The following is a 27175-nucleotide window of genomic DNA, read 5'->3' on the forward strand; positions in this document are numbered from 1 at the left end:
GAGTTGAAGTTTTGGGAGCACATTGCAAAAGTAACTAAAACAGCTCACCAAATCACTTGGCTTCTGAAAAATACTTTAACATGCAGAGACGAACAAGTTGTTGTTCCTCTGTATCGAGCCTTGATAAGACCCCATCTGGACTTCTGTGCCCAGTTATGGGCACCAGGGTTTCTTCGTGATGGGGAGGAAGTGGAGAGGGTCCAGAGACGAGTGACCAAGATGATAGCAGGTCTGTGGAATGAACCTTATGAGAATAGGTTGAAGATTTGTCGGTTGCAGAAATTGGACGATAGGCAAAGGAGGGGTGATATGATTGAGACATTCAAATTACTGAAGGGTTTTTATAAGATTGATCCAGAAGATATTTTTGAAAATATGACTGGTGGTGGGAGGACTAGGGGCCATGCATGGAAGCTGGGCAAGAGCGTGGTTGACAAGGGTGTTAGAGCTAGGTTCTTTACTTGGAGAGTGGTAAATGAGTGGAATAAGCTTCCAGAGTCTGTTGTGGGTGCTACGACCGTGAATGAGTTCAAGGCAAGGTATGATAGATACTGTGTGAATGTTGAATAGTTGTTCTTGACATGATGTTAGGGCCTCCCTCGATGAGTCTGTCGACTCCTTGGAGTTTCCCGGAACAATAATAATAATAATATATTTTTTTTACTACTCTCTGGTTTCTGTCTGTCAGGCACCAAGAGAATAATAAATGGTGGAGTGGAATCAAGGAGAATGAGGGCGACTAGTGCTTCAGGGTTTGTACTAGGGTCACGACTCTAATTTGTATTTTATTAACATACATAAAGATCTGGGGAGGGGAGAGACAAATTCAGTTGTTGGCTAGTGATGCAAAACTGGGAAGGGCAATAAGTTGATAAAAATTATTTTGATATCTTGCAGGATGATTTAAATGGTTATCAGTTTAACATTGCAAAATATAAGGTTATGCATTTTGGCTTGAAAAGGTTGCATGCTGTGCATTACATTGATGTTACTGGATTACAGTAAACTGATGAAGCTAAGCACTTGGAGATAATGGTAGATAGAGAGTTGAGGTTCAGAAGGCATAGTGGAAAACTTGATAAAAAAGCTCAATGATTACTTGGATATTGAAAAACACATTAACAAAAATAAAGAGAAGGAGATCATTATTCCTCTTTATAGGGCTGCAATTCATCTACACTACTGTGTACAAATTTTGTCACCTGGATTTCTTGGGGATAGGTGAATAGAATTCCGAGATGAGTGAGAGATGAGAGGTTGAAAGTGTGCAAGTTGCAAAGTTTAGTTGATAGGCAGAAAAGAGGGGGAGCATGACAAAAACTTATAAATTACTATAGAGTTCTTTCTTTTAAGGTTCTTTTACACGGTGTTCAACGTTCATAGTGAAGAATTTATGAAGACAAAAACACACGTTGGAATAATTACTTTACTTATAAGAAAATAATATTCAACGTTTCGACCTCTGTACTGAAGGTCATCATCAGGAAAATTGAAGATCAATTTTCTGAAGGTCATCATTGTACAGGACACAAGCTACATGACACTACACAAAAGTAAGATGAATCTAGATGCTTAATCTTGTACACTAGCCTGACCTCTGGTGGAAAAAAAAAACTTTAAATCAAAACATAACAAAAAAAAACTTACTAAACACAATATACATAAAATTAAAAATTAATTCACAAAATAAAATAAACTTTTCATACATATCAGTATAATAATATACAATGATAAAAAAAGTTTTATAGCAGAACTACATTAAACAATTTCTATCTAACGTCCTCTCATATTAAAGGTTTCTTCTGGTTGTGGTTGTTCTGGATTCTATATGGGTTAAAGATGGGTCCTCCAGATTCTTGGAATTATTATTTCATCATTTTTAGATTTAGATAATGTTTCAGCATTTCACAGGCTTCTTTGAACTTTCTTTCAAGCCAGGTTTTGGTGCAGTGTAGGGACTTGGTGCCTTTCCAGTTAATTCTGCAACATGTTTGAAGTGTATGATCTGACAGGCCTGTTTTACCATAGTGGAGGAATTTAATGTGCCATTCATGTTCATCTTTTCTCGATTGTCACAGATTGATTGACACAAAGGAAATTTTCAATACACGCATGACAAATAGAGAGAGCTAGGAGTCCCACCTGGAAGCCGTGTAAGAGTGTGATTAGTCGAGATGTTTGGACTAGAATTTTGCTTGGAGTGTGGTGAATGAATGGAATGGGTTGCCAGAATTAGTTGCGAGTGTCCTGACAGTGAATGAGTTTAAGGAAAAGTATGATAGGCATTGTGGTATAAAGGTTAGTGTGGATCTCCTATGATGAGTCTTGGTACTCCATTGAGATACTGATATAATAATAATAAAATGAATACAAAAGGTTACAAAGCCTATAACACAATAGTGCCATGTGCAGACACATGATATGGTGTCAGAAGATAAGCTCTCTCTCACTGTGCACACACATAATTGTAAATCAATAATTGGAATTGAAAGTTTTTTTTTTACATCTTTATCATTTATTATGGATCAAATTGTAAAGCAAAGCAGCAAACGTGATCAAGTTCATCAGTTTTAATGCCGAATTTAAAAAATCAGCCATAAAAAGAAACTACGGAAACAAACATGGCATGGAAAATACCTATAAAGGAAGAACTAAGAACAAATAAAACATTTCAACTATTTAGAAAAATGTTAGTCGAGATGGGAAATTAAACATGGAAATAAACAGAATAAGCAAAGCTGGCATGTGGAGAGCAAAATGCATTAAGTTATATGGGGGGGGGGGGAATTAGCAGTATACAAGAAGGTTTTCTAACCAATTTTAACTTAGAGATCTGAGAAATGGGTATGAAATAAAAATCTTGATCAAAGACTAGAAATTACAACTGTATTTTGAAAAATATGCGGTGAGTGAACAAATGGCATAAATGGTAGCATGACATTAAAATGCAAGATATTTGGAAGGTACTGTTAATATTCAAGAATGTATGAGCAGTTAATCTAAAGTGTATGGTCACTTAAAGAGAATTAGAGAGGAAAGGTAAGTAAAAAAAGTGTTTAATTCAAGGAAAAAGATCCAGAGGAAGACAAAGATCGGAGTGAACTGATGCAATAAAAAGTGCATCAGAAGATAGAAATATAAGATATGCTAATATTTTAGTCTTGACAGATTAATTTGGAAGTTAACTGTCCACATTAAGATAGTAATGCCATAACTTTTTCATATAGTACCATCATGACATCCTGTTACACCCCATGAGGTATTTGATGATGATGACTTCTTAGTATACTGTACACACCTCTCATCTTAAGGTACATGAAGGAATTTGATGATAAATCTTGTAAATATCAATTTCACCTATTTTTCTGTAATTAAAACTTTTATAATAAATAAATATACATACCAACATATACACAGGAGGCATTTTCTCTAACATCTGGTCTGAAGCTAAGTAAGGTGACAAAAAAGGACTCTTGCTATTAATTTTAATATTCTGAAACTTTTTAGCTAAAGTTTGTGTTGCTTCTTGAACTGGAATTTCTTTTAAACCTCCAAGCGGTTTTTCTGGGTCTGGCAGAAAGAAAGGACACAGATATTTATAGATGCAATTATGAGTTATTACATCTCTCATACTACTGACACACTTTCGTGATGTGCGACAAAATTTTCTTTGTAAAGCAAATGATAAATCCAGTGGCAAGTCAAAAAATATATTTTCATCTTTATCTGTAAGTTCTGAAATCATGGCTTCATACTTTTGAGAAAATGGCACATATTTATTCAAAAAATTTGACACATACTCATTGGAAAGTTCAGCTATATCTTTCACTTGTTCATCTGAGTTATCAATTTTTACATAATCACTAACTTCAGAATGAATTTCACTCAATGTTTCATCAGCTGGCAGTGTAACACATGATTCTGATGACCCAAATTGTTCTGTATTACCTTCTATATCTAAATTTTCAAATTCTTTCAAGATTAGCACACTATTATCCAAAATTTCAGAAATAGTAGATTTCCTTCTTGTTTTATCTGGCTTCTCTTCTGGCTCTTCAAGTGTGTATTCATTTTCTTTGATATCATAATTACCAACATATGCTGAAAAAGTAAAAAGAATATATATATATAATCATTTTAAAAAACAAATAGTATTAAAGTAAGTATTCTAAAGTTAGGAATTTCAAAATTAAAGAAAGCAACTAATCCTTAACTGAAGAACTCTTTAAAATAAGAAGGATGGAAATTACTGAAGAAATCACCAAATCACATAAATAAAATACTATTTAAAATAATAAAAAAATAAGACCAACATCCACAACAAACCCAAAAGTGTTATAGTTCTGAAAGTATTAAGACAGTAGAAAGAGATGACATTAGATTAATATGGCAGGCATGGTTAATACTGGACACAGGTTTAATACAGTACATTAATTTAGTCCTCAAATAATCAGAAATTCAAGTTTTCAGTCCCTGAATGGGCTGATATATTAAGTGACTTTTGGAATAGCACTTTCTAACTAAATAATCTGCTCAATCAGAAAACTGATTTCCAACAACTGAATGAAAGAGTAGTAAAAAATATTAGTATAAAATACTAATGCCAAATATATAATTTACCAATTATATATTTGGTTTAATCCTTTATCCAAGTGTAAGTAAACAAAGTTTGCACCTGAAGTATTTTCAGGACTGGGGCAACTCGTGACAAAGGTGTTATAAATTCTCATCACTTGCCTTAGTATCCCATAATGCAAAGCACATCTCCTTGTGGACATGTATAATGCTATGCATTAAGGGAAGGGTCACTATCCAGACCGGTTTCGACTTTATTAAGGTCTCATCAGTGGGAGCCAGACCCAGAGATGGTGATACTAAGTTGGAAGTAATGGAGAAGTCATATTTCCATATGCCAGTTGCCAAAAGGTGTCACACCTTATTATTAAAATTTTCTGGATTAGAGATAAGTTGATGGAGTTCCATCAGATTACTATTTATTATGTGCCTATTATTAACATCAAATCTCCAAGTCAAAAGAAAGCATGAGAAGTCCACACTCTGAAATAAAAATAGCTAACCTTAAACCCATTCACAGGTTCTGCACTCACTCAAAAGGCAATGCATTCTACTTGTAACACTCTTTTTTTTTGGGGGGGGGGGGGGGGGGGAACAGCCTCTATCCTAAAAAAAAAAATCTCCACATTAATCTGGTTACAATTTTCTTTTTCCTTCTATTCACAAGGTTTTGCAAATTGCATTCCCTCAATCTGTCTTCATGTACCACATTCTAGACACTCAACTATGCATCATCTGCAAACAACTGTACATCTGCAGTACAGCCTGTCTCGATATCATGAAGACACAAGTTATGCAATAATGGTCCTAAAACAGATACTTGATACATGCTGTTAGTGACTTTCCTCTTTTGGGATACCACTCCCCCCATATAGCCCATTTATACCTGACAGTAAATCACTTATCCAACTCACTAGTCTTGGATCCAGTTCCATCCATTCTGATTTAGTTAACTGTTATGTTGAAATCAAAAAGCCTTCGAAAGATCCAAGTATACCACACTGTATATACATCTCTCTCTCTCTCTCTCTCTCTCATACAGTGAATTTGACAGTATGCTGTAGTACATAAGCAGATTGCTAAAATATGACCTTCCCTTAAGATAACCAATGCTGACCACCATAAGAGAATACTAGTATTACTATATTTACTTGAATATAACTCTCACTTTTTTCCCCAAAATGAAAGTTAAAAAAATATTTTATAATTGAAAAAATGACATTTATAATTAAATTCTCAGCATTTGTTATAATTCATAATTGCTCACATTATTTATGCGATCAGCCACTCACCATCATGCAACATATTTGAACCTTTAACATCAATGCTTCTGTAATTAAAACAAATAGTTTTTATTGCTTGTCCTTTTATCATTTAGGAATCATAAGATCACCATGAATTAAAAAAAATGAAAATGGGTATGACTTACCAAGAATCTACTATTTGCTTTTGCTACTACCAGTCTCACATATGATTGATGCAGTATTAGCAAAAGATTGCAGGACTCAACAACAAAGGCAAGCTGACGATTGTTGAGATGAAATGCTGATTCTATTCAACCGAATTCCAAAATATCTGAAACTTTCATAATAACATTCACTATCTATTTCTTAAAGTTTGAAACTTTTCATGTGCGAGGTGTATCCGAAACTTCTTAATTTTGTTTTTCATAAAGTAAAATTAGGGGTGCGAGATATACACAAGGGCGAGTTATATTTGAGTAAATACAGTATCTGCCCAATTCTAAAAAAATAGTCCTCTCCAACAACACGCCTTAAAACCACAACCCCAGACATACAAAGTGGCATATAATTTGTAGCTTTAATCTCATCTTTCCCATTATGAAGTAGAACAATTTTATCCTTTTTCACTCCAATGGGACTTGGCCTGTTGAAAGACATGTTAAAGCACTCCTTCAAGACATGCAGTGATATGTTGTCAAGCTCTACTGCCTTATCAAATATCAAGTTTATTTAATTACTCATATACATCTTCTCACATCTTACATACATCTTCTGCAGTATATTCAGCAATGATGTGTGAACTGTGCATACATGATATAGACCATCATGGTCTAATTATATTAAGATTCTAGTAAAAATAACTAACACGATTTAAAATAAATAAAAAATATATAATTAATATTAAAAATATAAAAAATGAATAATTAAACTTAGGTTAATTCTGCAATTTGTGAAATGAACAAAAATTATTTCCCATAAGAAGATTCCCTTGATACTAATAAAAATATATAATGAATAATATAAAATGGATTATTACATAATTATCATATCTTATATTCCTATACATCAGATTACTACATTTTTGCTGTGCTAAGAGTCACTTTCCTGTGGCATACACTTTGAATTCCTCATGTAACCGATCCAGTACACATTGTAAATTCCTTAAATAATTTAATAGTCAGATGTTTATGTAATAACCCCCATCCCATTTTTGTCTAAAGAAGCAGTGTTTCCCAATGTGGGGGCATCTTATGCTGCCTGCATAAATTATTTTCCAGATTGCATGCTTAATCTCTTCATCCATTTTACCTTATTCAACTTTGAAATATACTCAGGTTGACCATATTTCCTTTAGAACCAGTGTTTCCCAATGTTTTTTGGATCATGCCCTACCTCAACTCCTCAAAGATTTTGATGCCCCCCCCCCCCAGCATAATAGTCAGCCAAGTTCTGAAAAAGTATAATATAAATATGTACTTTAAATAAAAAAGGAACATAGGTAAAACTGTTTTTAATTTGACTTTCTTCAATGAATATAAATTTTATATTACACTTTGTATATTATAAAACATAAATCAAACTGAACTCGGAAAAATAAAATCCAAGTTAATGCGATCCTTGAGCTTGATGTTTGCTGCAAAGAGTTTTTATTTGAGGTACTAATTTAGTCATTTTCAATCTCAAATCCCCATGGTTTGTGATATCCAGATCATTTCTTTTTTTCAGTAGCAAGTCATTTACAGTACTAAAGCCACATTCAACTAAATATGACAATGGGAAGGCAATGGTATTTTTTTTTGCAAAACTAGTTGAATTTTGTTATTTTGTTTCTGTCTCGTCAGAAGGCCATGCCATTGTTCCTTTTATATTAAATAAATTTCTAATAGACTCATCATTTTGCTTTTCTGAGATTTCTTCTTGATACTGTATTTATGTTGACTGCTGTACTAGTGATGTCAGCTTTTTTTCTCGGAAAGTCAGGATTGCAACATCGACAATGTATTGCCGACAATGGTGAGTTTTTTGAGTATATCGGTGATAAGGTGACGAATGCAATATCATTTTCTAATTGCTCCCACATTGGGAAACACTGCTTTAGACAAAAATGGGATGGGGGGTTATGCAATATTTTGTATTCATGAAAAAGTAAGATGATAAAAAAGTTTTATTACATAAACATCTGACTATTAAATTATTTAAGGAATTTACAACATATACTGGAATATTAATTAAAAGAAACTTGAATAAATACTTCCTATATTTCAGCAATGTCACATTGCCATCTTCAATGGGAACTTACAACTATGACACATGCACTACAAAAAGCAAATGAAGCAGAAGATAGAAACTACTGTTGTTCCTAGAGTCGTAATGGTGCCCCCTAGCAGGATAAATTGGGATGTCTTGGCTGTTGGGCTGATGTTCTCGTGATGCAAGCTTCCCAAATTTGGAGCAGTCTCATGCACCCAAATTTGTCGAGGTTTGGAAAGTTTTTTTTAGAGCGGAGGCTGATTCCATGAACAATCTTTCATATTTAAACTTGCTGTGGTGTATTAACGTGGCTTTCTTCCAACATATTCTGTGGCGGGTATCCAGAGCATGGTCTGCAAAGCCCAGAGTGGCTGTACTGGTGAAACCAGATGTAGTCTTTATGTTCTGAAATCCTGACATTTGCTGTCCTGCCTGTTTGGCCAAAGTAGGACAGTTTACAGCTGTAAGGGACCTGGTATACCCAGGTAGGTCTAGGGGAAGTGGTTGGTCTTTGGCGGAGCGGATAAGGGATGCCAATTTTTTTATATGGTTTGTAACAAGAAGTTAGGTCATATTTTTTTAAGAGTTTGGTTATTTTTTTCGAGGTGCCCCGGATATAGGGAATGGTGATGGATTTAGTGTAATCTTTGTTATGAGGGGGGGGGGGGGTTGTGATTATCTGGTTTTAATTTTTTTTTTTTTTTGGATTTTTTGGGGGTTGTCGTCATTGGCTAAGAAAGTATCAAAGATGTGGATTAGTTCAGTGGTTAGGGCATTGTCATCTGAACAGATGAATTTTGCCCTGTTATATAGTGTTTTTATAACCCCATATTGTTGTGAGGGGGGGGATTGCTGGTGAATGTATCTGCCTGTACAGGTGGGTGTTCTGTAAACAAAGAATACCAAGGATCCATCAGGCTGGCGAGTGATTAGAGTGTCTAGGAAAGAGAGACCGTTGTTTTCCTCCTTTTCCAAGGTGAGCTGGATTCTGGGGTGTTGGTTGTTTAAGTGTGTTAAGAAGGAGTGGAGTGGATCTGAGTCATGTGGCCAAATAATGAACATCATCAATGTAGCGAAACCAAACAGTGGGTTTTTGTGGGGCAGAGTTTAAGGCTTTCTCTTCAAAAGTCTCCATAAAAAAGTTGGCCAGGGGTGGTTTTTTTTTTTTTTTTTTTTATGTGGGATGGCATGTTACCAGTATAGTGTGCGAGTGCTTTGGCTAAATGTTTGGCTAATTTATATGTGGGGGTAATCAATGGCATCCACTATGGGACATAATGGCAAATTTTGTTTATGTATTTTTGGAAGTCCATATATTCGGGGGGGTCTAGAGTTAAAAGGTTTTAGTATGTTGGTAACTTCCACAGGCCAAGAAGTGACCTTCTTAAGGAGCGTTCTCTAGTGTTCTAATTTGGGAGCTGGTGGGATTATACTCAATAGGGAGGTAAGTAGCCTGATCTAACAATGAAGCATTAAGCTTACCTGTATAGTCCGTTTGGTTGAGAACCACAGTGGCATTTCCCTTATCCACTTTGGCGATTACTATTTCTTTGTTTTTCTTCATTTCTTGTAGAGCTTTATATTCATCTTTGGATATGTTGGTTTTTGGTGGTCTTGCTTTAGTGAGAACACCAGCTACATCCAGTCTGATATTGTTGGCGATATGGTTTGGAAGGTTGTGGATACCACGTTCTATTTGAATCATTATTTCTTCAGCCGGTATTTTCTTTGGAGATATGGCGAAATTTTGGCCATGTGTCAGTACATCGAGTGCCTCAGGCTTCAGAGTAACGAAAGAAAGGTTGACTACAGTGTTGAGATGTTGCGGTTCAGAGGTAGAGTCCTTTTTCAAGTTTTCAAATATTTTGATGTGCAAACTTCGTATCTTTTCAAATTCTTTTGCTGCCGAAGCGCACGAGACGTCATAGAGAATGGTCCAAATATCGGCGTTCAGTGTGTCGGAAAGCTCCTCCTCTAGTGCCAGATAGCTTTGTTTTCGTCAGCTAGGAGAACATGCATAGTGGCAATTTTTTCTCAAAGTAGGGCGAAGCTAGCGTGGTTATAAATCCATGCTAGCTTCACAAACTTCTTGGCCTGTGGAAGTTATGAACGAACTAAAACCTTTTAACTCTAGACCCCCCCCCTCCCAAATATATGGACTTCCAAAAATACATAAACAAAATGTGCCATTACGTCCCATAGAGCATACCATTGATTCCCCACACATAAATTAGCCAAACATTTAGCCAAAGCGCTCACATACAATATACTGGCAACACACCATCACACATAAAAAACTCAGCCCACTTCAAAGCCAGTATAGAATACCTCTCACTCCAACACTGACATAATGGTCAGTATTGACGTCTCCTCCCGATTCACAAATGTCCCACTCGAGGAATCCTTAGAGCTCATCTAAGCTAAATTTCCTCCCGATATCTCAGCCCTATTTCAGTTCACAATGAACTCAGGCTATTTTGTTTGGCAAGAAAAATTCTACAAACAGATAGAGGGGGCAGCCATGGGTTCACCACTCTCCCCACCCCTGGCCAACTTCTTTATGGAGACTTTTGAAGAGAAAGCCTTAAACTCTGCCCTGCAAAAACCCATTGTTTGGCTTCGCTACATTGATGATGTGTTCGCTATTTGGCCACATGGCTCAGATACACTCTACTCCTCCTTAACACACACCCCCAGAATACAGTTCACCTTGGAAAAAGAGGAAAACAACGGTCTCTCTTATCTAGACACTAATCACTCGCTAGCCTGATGGATCCTTGATATTCTCTGTTTACAGAAAACCCACAAATACAGGCAGATGCATTCACCAGCAATTCCCCCCACCTCACAACAATATGGGTTATAAAAACACTATATAACAGGACAAAATTAATCTGTTCAGATGACAACGCCCTAACCACTGAACTAAACCACATCCTTAATACTTTCTTAGCCAATGGTTACAACCCTCAAAAAATCCAAAAAAAAAATTAAAACTAGATAACCACAACCACTCCCCCCTTTCATAACAAATATTACACTAAATTCATCACCATTCCCTATATAAAGGGCACCTTGGGAAAAAATAACCAAAATCTTAAAAAAATATGACCTAACTTCTTGTTACAAACCATATAAAAAATTGGCATCCCTTATCTGCTCCACCAAAGACCAACCACTTCTCCTTGACCTACCTGGGATATACCAGGTCCCTTGCAGCTGTAAATTGTCCTACTTTGGCCAAACAGGCAAGACAGCAAATGTCAGGATTTCAGAACATAAAGACTACATCCAGTTTCACCAGTACAGCCACTCTGGGCTTGCAGACCATGCTCTGGATACCCGCCACAGAATACATTGGAAGAAAGCCACGTTAATACACCACAGCAAGTTTAAATACGAAAGATTGTTCATAGAATCAGCCTCAGCTCTAAAAAAACTTTCCAAACCTCAACAAATTTGGGTGCATGAGACTGCCCCAAATTTGGAAAGCTTGTATCACGAGAACATCAGCCCAACAGCCAAGACAACACAATTTAGCCCGCTAGGGGGCACCATTACGACTCTAGGAACAACAGTAGTTTCTCTCTTCTGCCTCATTTGCTTTTGTAGTGCCTGCATGCATATGTCATAGTTGTATGTTCCCACTGAAGATGGCAATGTGACATTGCCAAAATACAGGAAGTATTTATTCAAGTATCTTTTAATTAATATTCCAGTATACATTGTAAATTCCTTAAATAATTTAATAGGCAATAGTTAGATAAACATCATATTCAGCTTACCATTATTCTTCAGTGACAGAACCCATACAAATATTTAGGTAGACAGAGGGGGGGGGGACTGTATTTCACCACAATCGTACCATGAATATTTCTCCGATGAAGTGATCATATGCAGCAAATTTCGGTCTTTCAACACCTTATCATGAAACATCACACTTGTGACACAATTTTGTCTTATAACTAAGGTAGCTCTAATTGTCTCAACACTAAATCTAGATTTCTCCTTTGATCACATACTGTACATAACAGAACATTGCAAAGATAGACTTAAAGCTTCAAAACATATGAAATTTAAACCACCAGCATTGAATAACAAAGCCACCTTTTAGCATATAGGCAAAACAAAAACTAATGCCAAACCTTAACAGATCCTGTGTCTGAGACATGCAAGTGTTGCCAACATGTACATTTTTTTTTTATTTTCTCTGAATAAGTAACTGCAGATATCGATATTTAATAATGAACAATGTGACTCCATGGTTATACAAATTACTGGTATCCATGATATTGATATACAATTATAGGTTATGAATCGCAGGCCTGCAATGGAAAAGTTGTCTGAGAAGTAATAATTGATTCTTACAGATTTTTAGGTGCTGAGTTCAGAAAAAAATAGTAAAAAATTCCATCACCCACCAATTTTACCCAATTTCTAATTTTATCGTTTTTATTAGTAGTATTTGGATTTAAATTCAGCACATTGGTATTTATTTTCATTCTCCTTTGTTTACCGCTAATTAGTTGTATAAGTGCTTTCTGAAATGCCTTTTTATGGTAAATAAAGAAATTTCCATGAACCTTCTCATTCTTAACATAGGAGAGGGAGGGAGGAATGCAGATAAAAGTGCAGGTGGCTACTTTGAATCTGATTCGCCGAGATAACAGATTACTTTCCTCTTGTCACAGATACATTCTCTAGTGTAATAGTGTTGATGTCATTCATTTAACTGTGTTTTAAGTGGTGTTTGTAATGGCTTCAAGAGGTTGCAAAAATTCACCTAACGTTTTTTGCTACATATGCAGGGAGTTAGTGGTAAAAAAAAACAACGAAGAAACATTAGATTTCATGAAAAAAGTGTACTATTATTTTGGGAGATGAAACTTGGTGACTTAGATAAGTCATGGGTGCCACATATAGTATGTTCCATCCATTTGTGTAGAACTTAGGTGGTTGAAGGGAAAACAAAAATCTTTCCATTTCAGAATTCCCATGGTATGGCAGGAACCCCACAACCATACCAATCACTTACTTCTATTCTTTGAATGTTCGAGGTTTTAATGTGAAAAATAAAAAAAGATATTTCCTATCCTAATTTACCATCTTTAATATGCCCAGTGTAACATGGCCCTGAAATACCCATGCCAACACCTCCACAAATTTTAGAAGAACCACTCAGCAGCAATTCAAACAAAGAAGTTGAAGATTTCAATGATGATGAATATAAAGATAGTGACCCCACCTGAACTTTTTTTCACAGACCGATTTATAACTTGGTTAGAAATTTGGGTCTTCCTAAGGAATCTTAGGAAGACCCAAATGGGTCTCGAGACTAAATGAAAAGAATTTGTTAGTCCCTGGCACTTCTTTCTTATGGTTTAGATATAGAAAAAGAGATTTTCTTTCTTACTTTTCAGAGGAAGGTGATTTAGTTTACTGTAGTGATATTCCTGTACTGATAACCAAATTCAAAGTAAAATATGAAGTCGTCGATTCCTCAAAAAGAAGCCTCAAAGCTGTGCTTCTCCATAATTACAATAAGTATGCTTCAGTACCAGTAGCACATTCCATGCATTTGAAAGAACGATATGAAAATTTAGCCTTCATTCTCAGCAAACTTAAGTACAATGATCATGGATGGATAGCTTGCGGTGATCTTAAAGTCATATCTATGATTTTGGGACAACAAAGAGGATACACCAAATACCCGTGCTTTTTTGTATGAGTGGGATACCCGAGATCGAGAGCAACATTGAATCAAGAAGGAATGGCCAGAAAGAGTCACATTAGAACCTGGAAGTAAAAATGTGTTAAATGAAACTTTGGTTGCTCAGGAAAAAATCCTTTCATTCCCGCTTCACATAAAGCTGGGATTGATGAAGCAATTTGTCAAAAGAAGGAGAGTGTTTTAAATACATCTGTGCAAAATTTCCAGGATTATCTACAGCAAAATTGAAAGAAGGCTTTTTTTTCTTTTTTTTTTTAAAATTGGTCTGGGCATCAGAAAACTTAAAGGATAAACTGTTTGAAGAAAAAATGGCAACTGTTAAAAATGAAGAGTGGAAAGCTTTGAAAGAGGTGGTGACCAAATTTTTAGGAAATTACAAGGATCCCAACTATAAAATGATTGTGGAAGACATGCTACAGAAATTCAAGGATTTGGGATGCTCCATGAGCATAAAAGTGCACTTTCTGAACTCTCATTTAGACTACTTTCCTGAGAATCTGGGAACTGTCAGTGAAGAGCAAGGAGAGCGATTCTACCAAGACATCAAAGAGATGGAAAGAAGGTATCAGGGCAGGTGGAATGTCAACATGATGGCAGACTATTGCTGAATGTTGTACAGAGACGACCCGGGAAAGAATGTCACAGAAAAAGTTCAAAAAGAAGCTTTGAAGGAAAAAGAAATATGAAGTATGTACTAAAGATTAATCTTTAATTTAAAAAACTCTTTCCAATACAGAAAATTTTAAATACTGTTATTTTATTTAATATAATGCATTTTAAAGCTATTTGACTATAATATTGAGGTCCGTTTTGTGAAAAATCCTTATGTGATAGAGAAATATGAAAGAGATATTTGAAATCAGCAGTCAAAAATAAATCAGAAACAGTTAATAGTTTGCAGACAACTTTTCATGACTCGAATTTTGCAGGCCTGTGTAATTTATGATTGACCAATATTAAGGTGTATTTCAAGTTTTCATTAAAAACTGGACAAAACTGACATTTTCGTTAAAACAACAGGATGGCCAGGAAATATGAAAAAAATGGTACTGTCCCATTCAAAACAGTATGTATGGTCAGCCTAAATATACTCATAACTGCTGCTGCTGTTAAATCTTTTGATCAATACTCAAGCAGCACTTTTCTTTCCACCTAACTCCTTTTCCATTCTATACCTCCAATTTGTCTGTTAAATTTTTCATAATCTTTACAGTTCCACATAATCTTTCATCAGAGAAGTTGCTCACATCATTGGCTGCAACTCAAGTGATAACCTACAGTCACCCTCACCAAATGGATGAAGATTAGACACTCCATTCACAATCACATCATCTGACTGTCACTTCATTTTAATCAATATTACTATAATTAAAATAATCCATAATGATCACTCTTCTCTTGCTCACTAAGCTAATTTGCCTATATATTTATCTCTGTCTTCACCTTCCTTGGCCTACAGCAATATCCAACTAAACGTCATACTAATCAACCTCCACTTTACACTATGCTGTTTCAAAACCCTTGCTACTATTTTCCACCTGTATCTGTATCTTGTGTCAATATAATTCTCCTCCCCTGTTGCTCTTCCTATCCTCAGAAAAAACCATCATACCTTCCACTTCTATTACTGTCATGTATGTTTCACTTATTCCAACTACTTTCATATGAATATGAATAAAGTGTGAGGAGTAGATTTTTTACATGGAGAATTGTCAGTGAATGGAATGCATTACCAGAATGTGTTGTTAACGCAAGGAGTGTTAAGGATTTTAAGATTCTAAATGATAAATATGTTGTCAGTTGAATGAACCTCCCATGATGAGTCTGTCGACTCCATGGAGGGTGTAATAATAATAATAATTACTATTTTTATAAACTCAATCAATGCAACAATTTCATTCTCCTTATTTCTGATATTCCTGGCATTCATAAATAAGCACGGTCTATAATGTCATATCCATGACATCCTTCATCTGTGACTTCACACATGCTCCCATCTACTACCCTTGACAACCCTTTACCCCACACCCCAGACTCAACTACTCCCCATGACTATCTTATTCCAATGCCAACATCACAAACATGTTTCATTCATTACTGGTTCCAGAATGCACTCTACTCACTAGGTGTTCCTCATTATCCAGCCCTCTCCTCCTACCAAAGCAATAATGGAGATTGGTGTTTTGTAGCATGAATTAGATATTGACTAATGATCAATAATGATGGAAATACTTTGGACGTATTATTATTATTATTTTGTGACACCTCCAAGGAGTCTAAAGACTTATCGAGAGAGGGCACCTACTCTACAACTCTCCAATTCCATCAATTAATCCACCAACTACATCTAACCGCCACTACCATCATTTATGCCAATGCCATCACTACCTACCACCACCACTAGTATTTTTTGTCTGTAAATTGAATGTGTTCTGAAGGCCGATTTGTCAGGATGAAAAACCTAAGCTTCCAGGTGAAAAGGCTCTGCCCTGCTACCTCCATATGAGATCTGATAACTCACCTTCAACTGAAAAAACCAATATATAAATATTCTTCTCATCACAACAAGAATTGAACTTAGGCCTTTTCCAACCGAAGGACACAACATACCATTGTTCTTCCAACTGTGCTATGGAGGAACTCATTGACAGGATGGAAGGCCAACTTCTTAAAACAGTAATAGAAGTAAAACTACAACAGTGGGTGAAAGCTATAATTGAATAAATTCAAAATTAAGAAATGATGCAACAGTGGAGATAAAATTAAAAGCAGGATAGTCCAAAATTAGTCGTGTTGTGAAGCGAGATTTAATGATTTTCGTAACCAACAGTCTTATTTTCAATGCCATTCAGTGTCAATGCTGCCAAAATGCCAGGCTCAATACAAATGGAGCTGCTTGAATTCCAAAACAACTCTTCTTTGAGAGAAAAATTATTCAATTTGCCCATGCTTACATTTCACAAAGACTACATTTCTCAGGATGCATTCCCTAATCTTGTCCAGCATGCTTTGAAGATGTGCACTTTGCTAGGAAGCACATACTTATGCGAGCAGTTCTTCCCCAGAATGAAACATGTGAGGTCCAAGACAAGAACTCAGATTATGGACCAACATCTCGAGAATACTCTGCGCATAGCAACTTCCAACATCGACAAGCTGGTCAAGGGAAAGCATTGCCAAGTTTCCCATTGACATAAAAAATGAATGTTTTCTTCATTAAATTATCTTTTTTTCAAGTATTGATTGTATTTACTTATCATGAACCCGACTCCTGCTTAGGCTCATAAAGCTGAGTTTGTTTATTTTTATAGGATTTTATGTAAAGTATCAAATGCACAGCGTTCCTCTGAATCTGGAAAGCATCTTACAATTCTAAATACCACAGTATAGCTTAGTGGCTCGCAGGCTTCATTGAAATTTTTAATGCGGCCCACACTGTCTGAAAGGTTGAAGACCCCTGGACTACACAGTCCACAGTTGCAGAAAATCCTCAACAGCCTACTTTTTTTTTTTTTTTTTTGTATTATATTATCAAGAAAATTCTAACCATCTAAGTAGAACAAGGAAATTAAATTCTCAATGAAAGAATAAAATAAGAAATGTTCGTGTTTAGCAAAGTTCTGCCATATGAATTTCTCTTTTTTATTGAACATCAAATTGTTATTTTTCTGATTATAGAATAAATAGTAATTATAGAATAAACAATTTTAGAAAACAATATTCAAATGGTGCACAAAACATTATTTACAAGTATTTGTAAATTATAAAATGGCAGCATAAAAAAAACTTCTAAATAAATGTAGCTTTAAATATACATACCATCAAGGCAACTTAACATGAAGCCCAAAGGCAAAAGTGGATCCAACACAGTAAGAAGGCGTGATGGTGAGGGAACCATATCAAGAATTAACGGTGTATATAAACAATATATGGCATCTGGAGGACGTATTCCCAATTCAATAGTTTTCAGAGTAGTTGCCATTATTAAGTTTCCTCCAGCACTATCCCCAATAAGACATATGCGTTCTCCTGTCCAACCTATAAACAATAAAATGTCACCTGTACATATGTTGTAGAATACTATAGTTAAGTCTCACTATCAGTAAACAAGTTATATAGATATTCACACATCATAGAAAACTATGAAAAAGTTATGGATAAAACTTCCTAGTAACAATGCATAACTGTTTTACATGAATGCATTACTTATATAAAAAAATTTTTTTAATTAACTGGTGGAATTCACTATTATTTCATAAATATCTTCTGCACAAGATCAACTGATGAAACAATTAAATGATGGAACAATAGCACAAATGCAAATAACAGAAAGATCAACAATACAAGGAAGCATGTACAGATTGAAACAGGACATCAACATCCAAAGTGCAAGCAAGAGTCAATGACAAAAGATACACTGACAATGATAAATTGTTTTGTAAAACAATTTATCTATGCCAACACATTGGATCAAGAGCATCAGGAAGTTTGATTCAGGTTCGAAAGTGTCAGAACATTCGGTTATTTGAGAGTCATGGGAAGTAATTTATTTTATTTAATTGCCAGGAGGAAGAGAATATATAGTGCCTATTTGTCTTTATGGCATATTAGGTAGTTTTTATGATTCAGAGAAATTTTATGATTTCATAAATTTGGTCTTTTTTTGCATTTATATCTAATCCAAATTCTTTACCTTCTTCAATGCCGGCATGGTTGGCCGAGTGGTTAGCGTATCAGGATGAAGATGTTCCACAGCATAGCAGTAGCAGGGATGAAGGAAAAGGATTCCAAGGTGTACTGTGAAGGGATGTTGGGTGGCACATGACAAAGGTTGGGTGGCAGCTGCACGTGTTCCAATGGGCTTTGTACTGAGTGGGGGAATTATTGATGCTATTTCAGATGAACATTTGCCATGGAAATATTTATAGAATACACACGTTACAGAATCCAAACATCTGTGCAAAAGTTGGGGGGGGGGGGGGAATTGATAAGAAATGGATCGTTTATCAATCTAACTGCTCTCCTCTGTATTTAGTCAAGCATTTTGAGGGAGCTCTTAGGAGCTTCACTCCAATGTGAGAGCAGTATTCACAGAACAGATTTATGATTTGTATAAGGTTAATAGCTGTTCAGAGGTGAAGTAACATCTTGAGCAAAAGAGAAATCCTAGTTTATTAGAAGCTGAAGATGCAACAGTTGCACAATGTGTTTATGCCAGGAGAGGCTTAATGTCAAGTTAATTTCCAAGAAGAGAAATCTCATCTTGTCTGGAAATTTGAGTGTCATAAAAAATAATATTGGGAGAAATTGATTCTTTTTTGTGAGAAATAAGACAGAACTAGGTTTTACTTGCATTGTAGTTCATGAGATTATCTGAGCACTACTGGAGGATGGCTTGCATATCAGAATCAAGGGCAGTGGTGGTTGATGTTCTGTAGGTTGAAGTGAGTTGTGTAGAATAAGGTCTATCAAATGAAAGGAAAAGTGCAATGTACTGTCATCTGCAAAACTTCGTATTGCATTGTATATCAATGACCTACTTCAACTGAAGTAGGTCATTGATATACAGAAGAAAGAGGGTTGGTGAGAGAACAGAACCTTGTGGAACACCAGCAATTAGTTGGATGGTGAGAGGATAAGGAACTATCTACCATCACACAGTGTGCAACCAAACAGAAAGCTGGTAATCCAACTGCAGAAGTCCTGAAACAGTCCAAATGATGGAAGTTTGCTTAGTAAGAAATTTGTGCTAGACATCGTCTAAAGCTTTGGCGATATCAAGTGCAACCACTTGAGATTCACCAAACTCCATGGCATTTGTCCAGAGATGGGCGATGTGAGACGATCTCTTGTTGTTAGCAGTGATGGAATCCATACTGATGGTCATTTATTAGCTGGGTGCCTTCAAGGTAGTATAGGAGATAGGAATTAATGGTTTTTTTCCATTACTTTAGATAGGACTGAGGTGAGTGAGATAGGGCAATAGTTAGATGGCAGTGATTTGTCGCCCTTCTTGGGAGTGGGTTAAATATAGGCCACTTACCAGGCTGTGGGATAGACACCAGTAGAATAAGAGAGTATGTACAGGCAGCATAGGATAGGAGTCAGTTCTAGTGCAAAAATCTTCAGGACAACTGGAGGAATGCCATCAGGGCCAGGGGACTTTTTTTTATGTGTCTAATTTAGACAATAGTTTTCTGATCTCTTTCTGATAAAAAAATATAAGGTGCATTGTATATTGGGCAGCTGGAATGGTTGGGAGCATTTACCGTTGTCAGTTATTCGTGCATTGGAGGCAATGTGTGAAGCTAGGAAATGGCTTTTTTCTGTCAGTGAGGATGCAATAGAGCCGTCTGGATATAAGGGTAGGAACAGTTTTGGGCAAAAGTTAAGACCAATTGTTTTGGCAACAGACCAAAAGGCTTGGCTGCCATTTGAGCAGGCTGTAAGTTTCCAGCTTTTCTTGGATTTTCATTTGTTCAGCCTTGGCACATCTTTTAGAGAACCAGGGTTTAGTTAGGGGAGTTCAGAGAAGTGTAGGGAATGTATTCATTTTATACAAATTATGGACTCTACAACAGTGTTATAAATAACTATTTTAATTTCCCAATGTTTCATCCTTCATATTAAGGTCATCATCTGTAGCATACACATATATATATACAGAGACAGGCTAAATTACATTTCATATAGTATGCTGAAGAGAATGATTTGATCAATGATTATTCTACTGGCCTGATCTCTAGTGAAAATAAAATTACAATAAATAAATGAAATAAAATAACTACATCAAAACTATATTCTATTTAAGACAACATCAGAGAAACATTCTTTCATATAGATAGTTTTGTTACAGTAAAAATGATGTCCTAATTTAACATGACAATTGTTATTAGATTTAGGATCCTGGATTATCTACAGTCCTATTTATAATTAATTCTTAGGGAGAAAGGTTAAGTGGGTAGAATATGTGTCTTCCATATGCTTGGAATTTTTAGACTGTCATTATTGTTAAGATTAAAGTGATTGATAAGAATCTCACAGGCCTCCTTAAATTTACGTTCATACCATGTTTTGGTGCGATGTAAACAACAGGCTTTTCCACTCAATTCTATGTAATTCAGGGCATGATCAGAAAGATCAGCTTGACCATAGTTATTATATCTAATGTGTCATTTATGTTCCTTATGCAACTGATTAGCAGATAGATAGGAAATATTGTTGAAGATATGTAGACAACACTGGCTTAAGATCTAAACCCATGTTTAAGTTTTAGGGTGGATTTTGTTTGAGATATACACTATTAAAAACATAGGACTCAAAATATCAGATATACAATCTCTATCTCTCTCTCCTGATAACAAACTGCAAGGCTCTTAAATGACTTAATTCTTCAGGATGATTTCTTAAACGCTTCAAAACATTGACAGGGAAGTACAGATTAGAACTCAATATGAAAAAATTCAGTATATGCAATTTAGTAAGAAGTTAGATTGATGGATGTAAATTGAATATAACAATTTGAATATTTTGATTCAGGAATCACATTGGAAAGGAAACTATTAAAACTCAGATACTCAATTAAAAGAACCTATATGTAGGAAGAAAGAAGTGATAGCAAGTATAAGTTAGTGGTCAGATCAATATTAGATAATCGCTCTCAATTCAATTCTGGTTAGCAGATTTGTAATGGTCCGTGCGGTTAGCCTAGTGGCTATGCACTTCGCAACCATATGCCTGGGGAAGGAGTGTCCTAGGTTCGATTTCCGTCGGTGACGTGAGGAGCTGAAGGATCTTCCTCAGCCATAGCCAAGTTAGCCAGTCTTGGGCGTGGACAGCAGGGTTTATTCCCCAGTTTATTCTGGGGTTTTTCATCCCACAAAGCAGGCAAACTGGCCTTGAGAACTCAACACTACAGGCCATAGGATACACCGGGGCATAAGGCTGACCACCTTATCCTGTACACGGAGTGAGGTCCGATGATCAATGGACCCTCGACACCGCAAGGTAAAAGAGGGTATAAGGAAGATGAAGATGAGATGAGATTTGTAATGGATGCTCAGAGAATTGAAGGAAGTCACAGAAGATAAATCAAGTACAAAAAAAAATTACCTTCTGATAGATCATATAAATTACATAGCAGACAGATTGTATTGAGCTAGACAGACCCAGACCATATCTGAGAAACTAACAATAGAAAAAAGTCAGAACATAATTTTTTTTTAGTCAGTAGAGAACATGTGTAATACTTTCAGCAAAGGCAGATGATAATTTAGATGCAACTGACTCATTATATGAATTCATAATGAAGCACAGAAATAGTCTGTTATTGTTATTATTATTGTACAGGTACCTCTATGGAGTTCAAAGACTCATCATAACAATCTAACTACCTACACAATATCCATATCTCTCCATGAATCCATTATCAGACAGTACTCACACCCTTGCTTACCATGCTATTACCCAATTGCCAGGGATGACTTCTTGTCTTGCCTTCTCTAGCCAACTGATGAAATATTTCCTCTCTATTAATCCTATAAAATCCTTTAAGTAACTTAAATGTTTCTTTCTATCGTATCCCCACTTTTTCACCTATCAACTAACTTTTGAAACCTACCAACCCTCAATCTATCCTCATAAGGGGCTTCTACAGACCACTCATCATCTTGTTCACTCACCTCTGGATCCTCTCTACCACTTTCTCATCCCAAAGAAATGCAGGTAACCAGACCTGAGCATAGTAATCCAGATGTTATTTTCCCCAGATATAGTTTGCTATATGAATTTCTTTTATCATAGTATTGTACCTATGGGACTCGAGGAACTTAAGTAACTCATTACATTGAGTGAATTTATTATAGTAGTGTTTTCTATATGAAGAGTCAATTGTAGTTTTAAAAATGAATTAGATAAAGACAAAACTTCTGGGGTTGGTCATACCAAATAAGATCAAGCATGATGACAGACTTTTTTTCTATTCTACCAGTTTTGTACACTATGTGCATTTCGTCAGGAATATTTACCAAATTGAAACATATAGGAGTAGAATGATTCCTAAAACAAAAACTAATGCTAATATAGAATTATTAACATGATAGCTAATATTGTATTGAGATATTGCAAACATACTTCATTCTTCATCCAAGGTGCATAACTTCCATCATAACCTCAGCTCTGTGAATTTTGGGTCTTATGAAAATTGACCAAAGTTGGTTCAGGATAAGCTACAGTTTTTGTTAAGCTGAGTAGTACATTATGCCATTTCTAGAACTTCTTTTAACTTATGAACACAGTTATTAAGTTCAACACATGGAATTTCCATTAGTTTCCAGATAACCTGATGGTTCTTATTTGTAGTATGATAAGCCAGGCCCTATTTGTTTGAGCTTCTTTGTTCAACATCCTCAACACATCATTTAATGCATACTTTTCCCAAATGCTCTGCTTGTCCAATAATATATGCCACATGCCCAAAAATATTTTATATGCACCTGGCATCTCAAGAGGTGGACAAGGTTGTTCTGGTATGTTAGCATCGCTGAAATTTATCAGATGGGAAAGCTACTTTGAGCTCATACGATTTCAACACCAGCTATTTTATCTATGATATTCCTGATATAAAGTCACTACACTCTTATAGCTTATATTTTCTTGCATATTTGAGAAATCACTAAGTGTTCATTGTAGGATGTTATAATCTTTCAGGACTGAAGCCATTTCTTTTGTATCAACAAGTCACTCTTTGTTGATGCATTTCTTTGTTGTTTGTTCTCACCAACACCCTACCCAAACCTAAGTATCATAAAACCATTAAAGACAGAGCAAGAAGTTTTTTCATCTGGTTACAAAGTAAATTATATTTACAAGAAATATTCTTGTTTAATCCTTTATCCGAGTTTAGGCAAAAAAAGTTTGATAATGAAGTACCTTCACAACTTGACTACTTGTATGTAGAGACTGAGAACTTCACATTAACTGCCTTAGTATCCCATAATACAAAGCACACTTCTTTTCGTATGTGTATACTGCTATGCATTAAGAGAAAGCTCACTACCCAGGCCTGTTTCGACCTTGACTGAAGTACTGTTAAAATGCAGGGGCCTTTCCAAAAACTGAGTGACCCTACAGGACCACTACTAAACTCATAACTTATGAATCCTGAACCAAATCACTTCTCATTAAAACAAGTCAGACCCAGGATACCAAGGTTGAATTAATGTGGAGTCATATCTTTTCCAGATACAATTAGTAAAAAGATATATCAACCTTATTATTAAAATACTCTGGAGAGAGCTGGAGCATTTTAACTGGATTACAAAGTAAATTATAGTTGACAAAAAGTAATATTCTTGTTTAATCCTTTATCAAAGTGTAAGCAAACAAGTTAGCATGAAGTACCATCATGATTACAACTAATTGTATATATTGTCAGTTGCTTTAGCATAAAGGTCAAAACAAGTTTGGGTAGTGAACTTTCCCTTAACACATAGCAACAAACATATCTGAAATAAAGTGCATTATGAGATACTAAGCCAACTGATGTGAAGTCATTAGACTTTATATACAAAAAAAAGTCTGATTGTTAAGATACTTCACGTGCAAACTTTGTATGCATATGCTTGGATAAAGGATTAAACAACAATATTACTTCTAGTTGAGTATAATTAAAAGAGTGTGAGTGTCTGCGTGTGCACACGCTATATCTGGTAACAATAAAAATGAATGGTATTTTTATCTTTAAAAGGAAATTTAAACACTATTTTATTCTCGTGTAATTTACATAACACAAATATTAGCCATTCTCATGTCTAATATTTATGTTAGTATTAATAAATCAGATTTAATATACACCTGCCATACTTTTTGGAGGGGAGGGGGAAGATGTAGTAATTCTATCATTTTTAATGAAACATGGTTCAATTATAATGTCAAACAAAACCAACCGTATCAAAAGGAAGCATAACTATTTTAGAGTCAAGCTGCAGAGAAATGCTTGTGTTGAAACTCAGTGTTGAAATGACCAAAAGTCTTAGTATTGCACTACTTAAGATAAATTCTTTCCAAGAATCCACATATCCACCTTTTATTACAGTTTCTGACTGAGGAATCTACTGCCACAATTAGTCCCAACGACTGAGAAACCTCCTCAGTCATTGGGAATAAAAGAAATCCTCCATATTGCATGCAATCTCATGTTAATTTACAGTTTCTTCAACAGTTCATTAAATTTTTTTTTTCTCTTTTCAATCCAATTTTGATGGCATGTGTGCATGTGGGGAGGGGGGGAGTACAATGAATAAAAGTAATATATACTGAGTAAGGTAAATTAACACTTACCAAGATAATATGAATTCTGAAGAGCCCATGCATAAACTAAAAGTGTTTCTTCTAAAGCTCTGGGAAAAGGTGCTTCGGGTGCAAGAGAATAATCAACTGATAAGATAGGGACATTCACATCTTTTGCCCATTCTCTTAAGTAGATCTATAACATTTAACATACCAATTAGTTACACTAACCCCAAAACATACAGAGGCTGCTGACTTCATATTAATTGCCCCAGTATCCATAATGCAAAGGGTACCTCCCTTTGGATGTGTAATATTGCTTTGCATTAAGGAACAGATCGCTACTCCAACTGATTTCAACATTTATTGAGGTCTTATCAGTGGGAGCCAGACCCAGGAAGATATACCAAGGTTAAATTAACATGGAAGTCATATTTTCCATATATATATAAATAGAAAAAAATAATAATAATAGGAAGTAATAAAAAAAGAAATAATTGGAATTATAATAAATTATTTAACTAAATTATCTAATGAACAACAAGGATTTAGTAAAAATAGATGCAATATTTAGATTAAAACAAATGATAAAAAAAATCAATGGAATACAAAAAACCTATTTATATGTGCTTTGATTTAACAAAAGCATTTGATAGAATGAATACAGTTAAAAGACATAATAACCATGTTAAAAATGAGAAGAATACCAAAACAAAATTAATATATATATATTCTTAATTATATTAATTATATAAATTATAAAAATTATATATATTAATTAATTCATAAATACTGTTATCTGTGTGTGTGCATGTGCATTCACACACACACACAATATTTATAAAAAAAAACAGAACAAGGACAAACTGCAGAAATTAAAATAAGCTAAACAGAAAAATCTAAAACAATGACAGTTGCCAAGGAACCTATAAGATGCAAATCAGAAATTAAACAGGAAATAACTGAATAAGTTAGTGAGGTAAAATAACTGATATAGGTTTATTAAGTTATAAAGGGGTGTATTCCTAGCTCGCCTCCACATGGTGCACCCTGGGTAATGCTAAATGAGCTAGGGCGACTACTGGCAGCCAACCCTATCTTAACGATCTCCTGGCTATAGACATGAAATTACATGCTATGCAATCACCAAACGGTCCTTTTCAGGACCACAAGAAAAAAAGAGAAGACAAGAAAAGAAAACTAGGTGCTAATTTCCGGATTTGCCAACTCAACATTGAAGGAATCAGCTTTGCTAAAAGTCAATATCTCTCAAAAATCCTTCGAGAAAATGATATAGACATAGCTGTCATTCAAGAGATGCACACATCTAATGAACAACAATTGAAATCTAGAGGAAACATTGCAGGGTACGATATACTAGGAGCTACACATCGCCAAGCTCATGGCTGTGCAACTTATGTATGCAATAATATAGAAAATGCCCACTTAATATCAGCAAATATTAATCAGAATATACACACTTTCATAGCCAAAATTGAAGATCTCACAGTGATTAACACCTATAAGCCTGCCCTGGTAGAATGGCCACCTGAAGTAATTCCCATATTTCCACATCCTCCTATTTACATAGGAGATTTTAACAGTCATCAACACCATGAAGAATTACAATAATAATGATGAAAATGGTGAAGTATTAACAAACTGGGCTGAGCAAAACAATCTTAGCTTAATATTTGATGCAAAGGACAAAGGAACCTTTAAGGCTGCAGCATGGAAGAGGGAATACAACCCAGACCTCTGCTTTGTTGCCCAAAATTTGCAAAATCAACCGATAAACACAATAAGACAAGTCCTTGAAGATTTTCCACACAGCCAACATCACCCAGTATAGGTAGAAGTAGGAATACATAATATGGTCTATTCCATGACCGAGTGGAATTTTAGAAAAACGAACTGGCAGGATTTTTCACAAGAACTGGATAAAATAGTAAGATGGATACCTCCTGTGAGTTAACATTACAGCAGATTTATTGGAGCAGTCATATCAACAGCAAAGAAGTATATTCCAAGGGGTTTCCGAAAGGAATACATACCTGGCTGGAATAAAGACTGCGAAGAGCTACAC

The 27175-nt window shown here is 35.3% G+C and overlaps 1 protein-coding gene across 1 annotated transcript in view; it reads right to left on the minus strand.

The window, feature by feature from the left end:
- The window catches only part of Hsl (hormone-sensitive lipase), a 107131-nt gene that overhangs the window by 20057 nt on the left and 59899 nt on the right, over nucleotides 1-27175 (minus strand). Inside the window, exons 5-7 of the mRNA XM_090406596.1 lie at nucleotides 25141-25285; nucleotides 17620-17838; nucleotides 3404-4101 (exon numbers count right to left, since the gene is read on the minus strand). Of these exons, the coding sequence (XP_090262722.1) occupies nucleotides 3404-4101; nucleotides 17620-17838; nucleotides 25141-25285 (1062 nt within the window). The remainder of the gene's footprint in view (nucleotides 1-3403; nucleotides 4102-17619; nucleotides 17839-25140; nucleotides 25286-27175) is intronic.

Source organism: Typopeltis vanoorti, chromosome 16 (genome assembly GCF_054136105.1).
Source record: "Typopeltis vanoorti isolate ZY-2024b chromosome 16, IOZ_Tvanoo_1.0, whole genome shotgun sequence".
Classification (NCBI taxonomy): domain Eukaryota; kingdom Metazoa; phylum Arthropoda; class Arachnida; order Uropygi; family Thelyphonidae; genus Typopeltis; species Typopeltis vanoorti.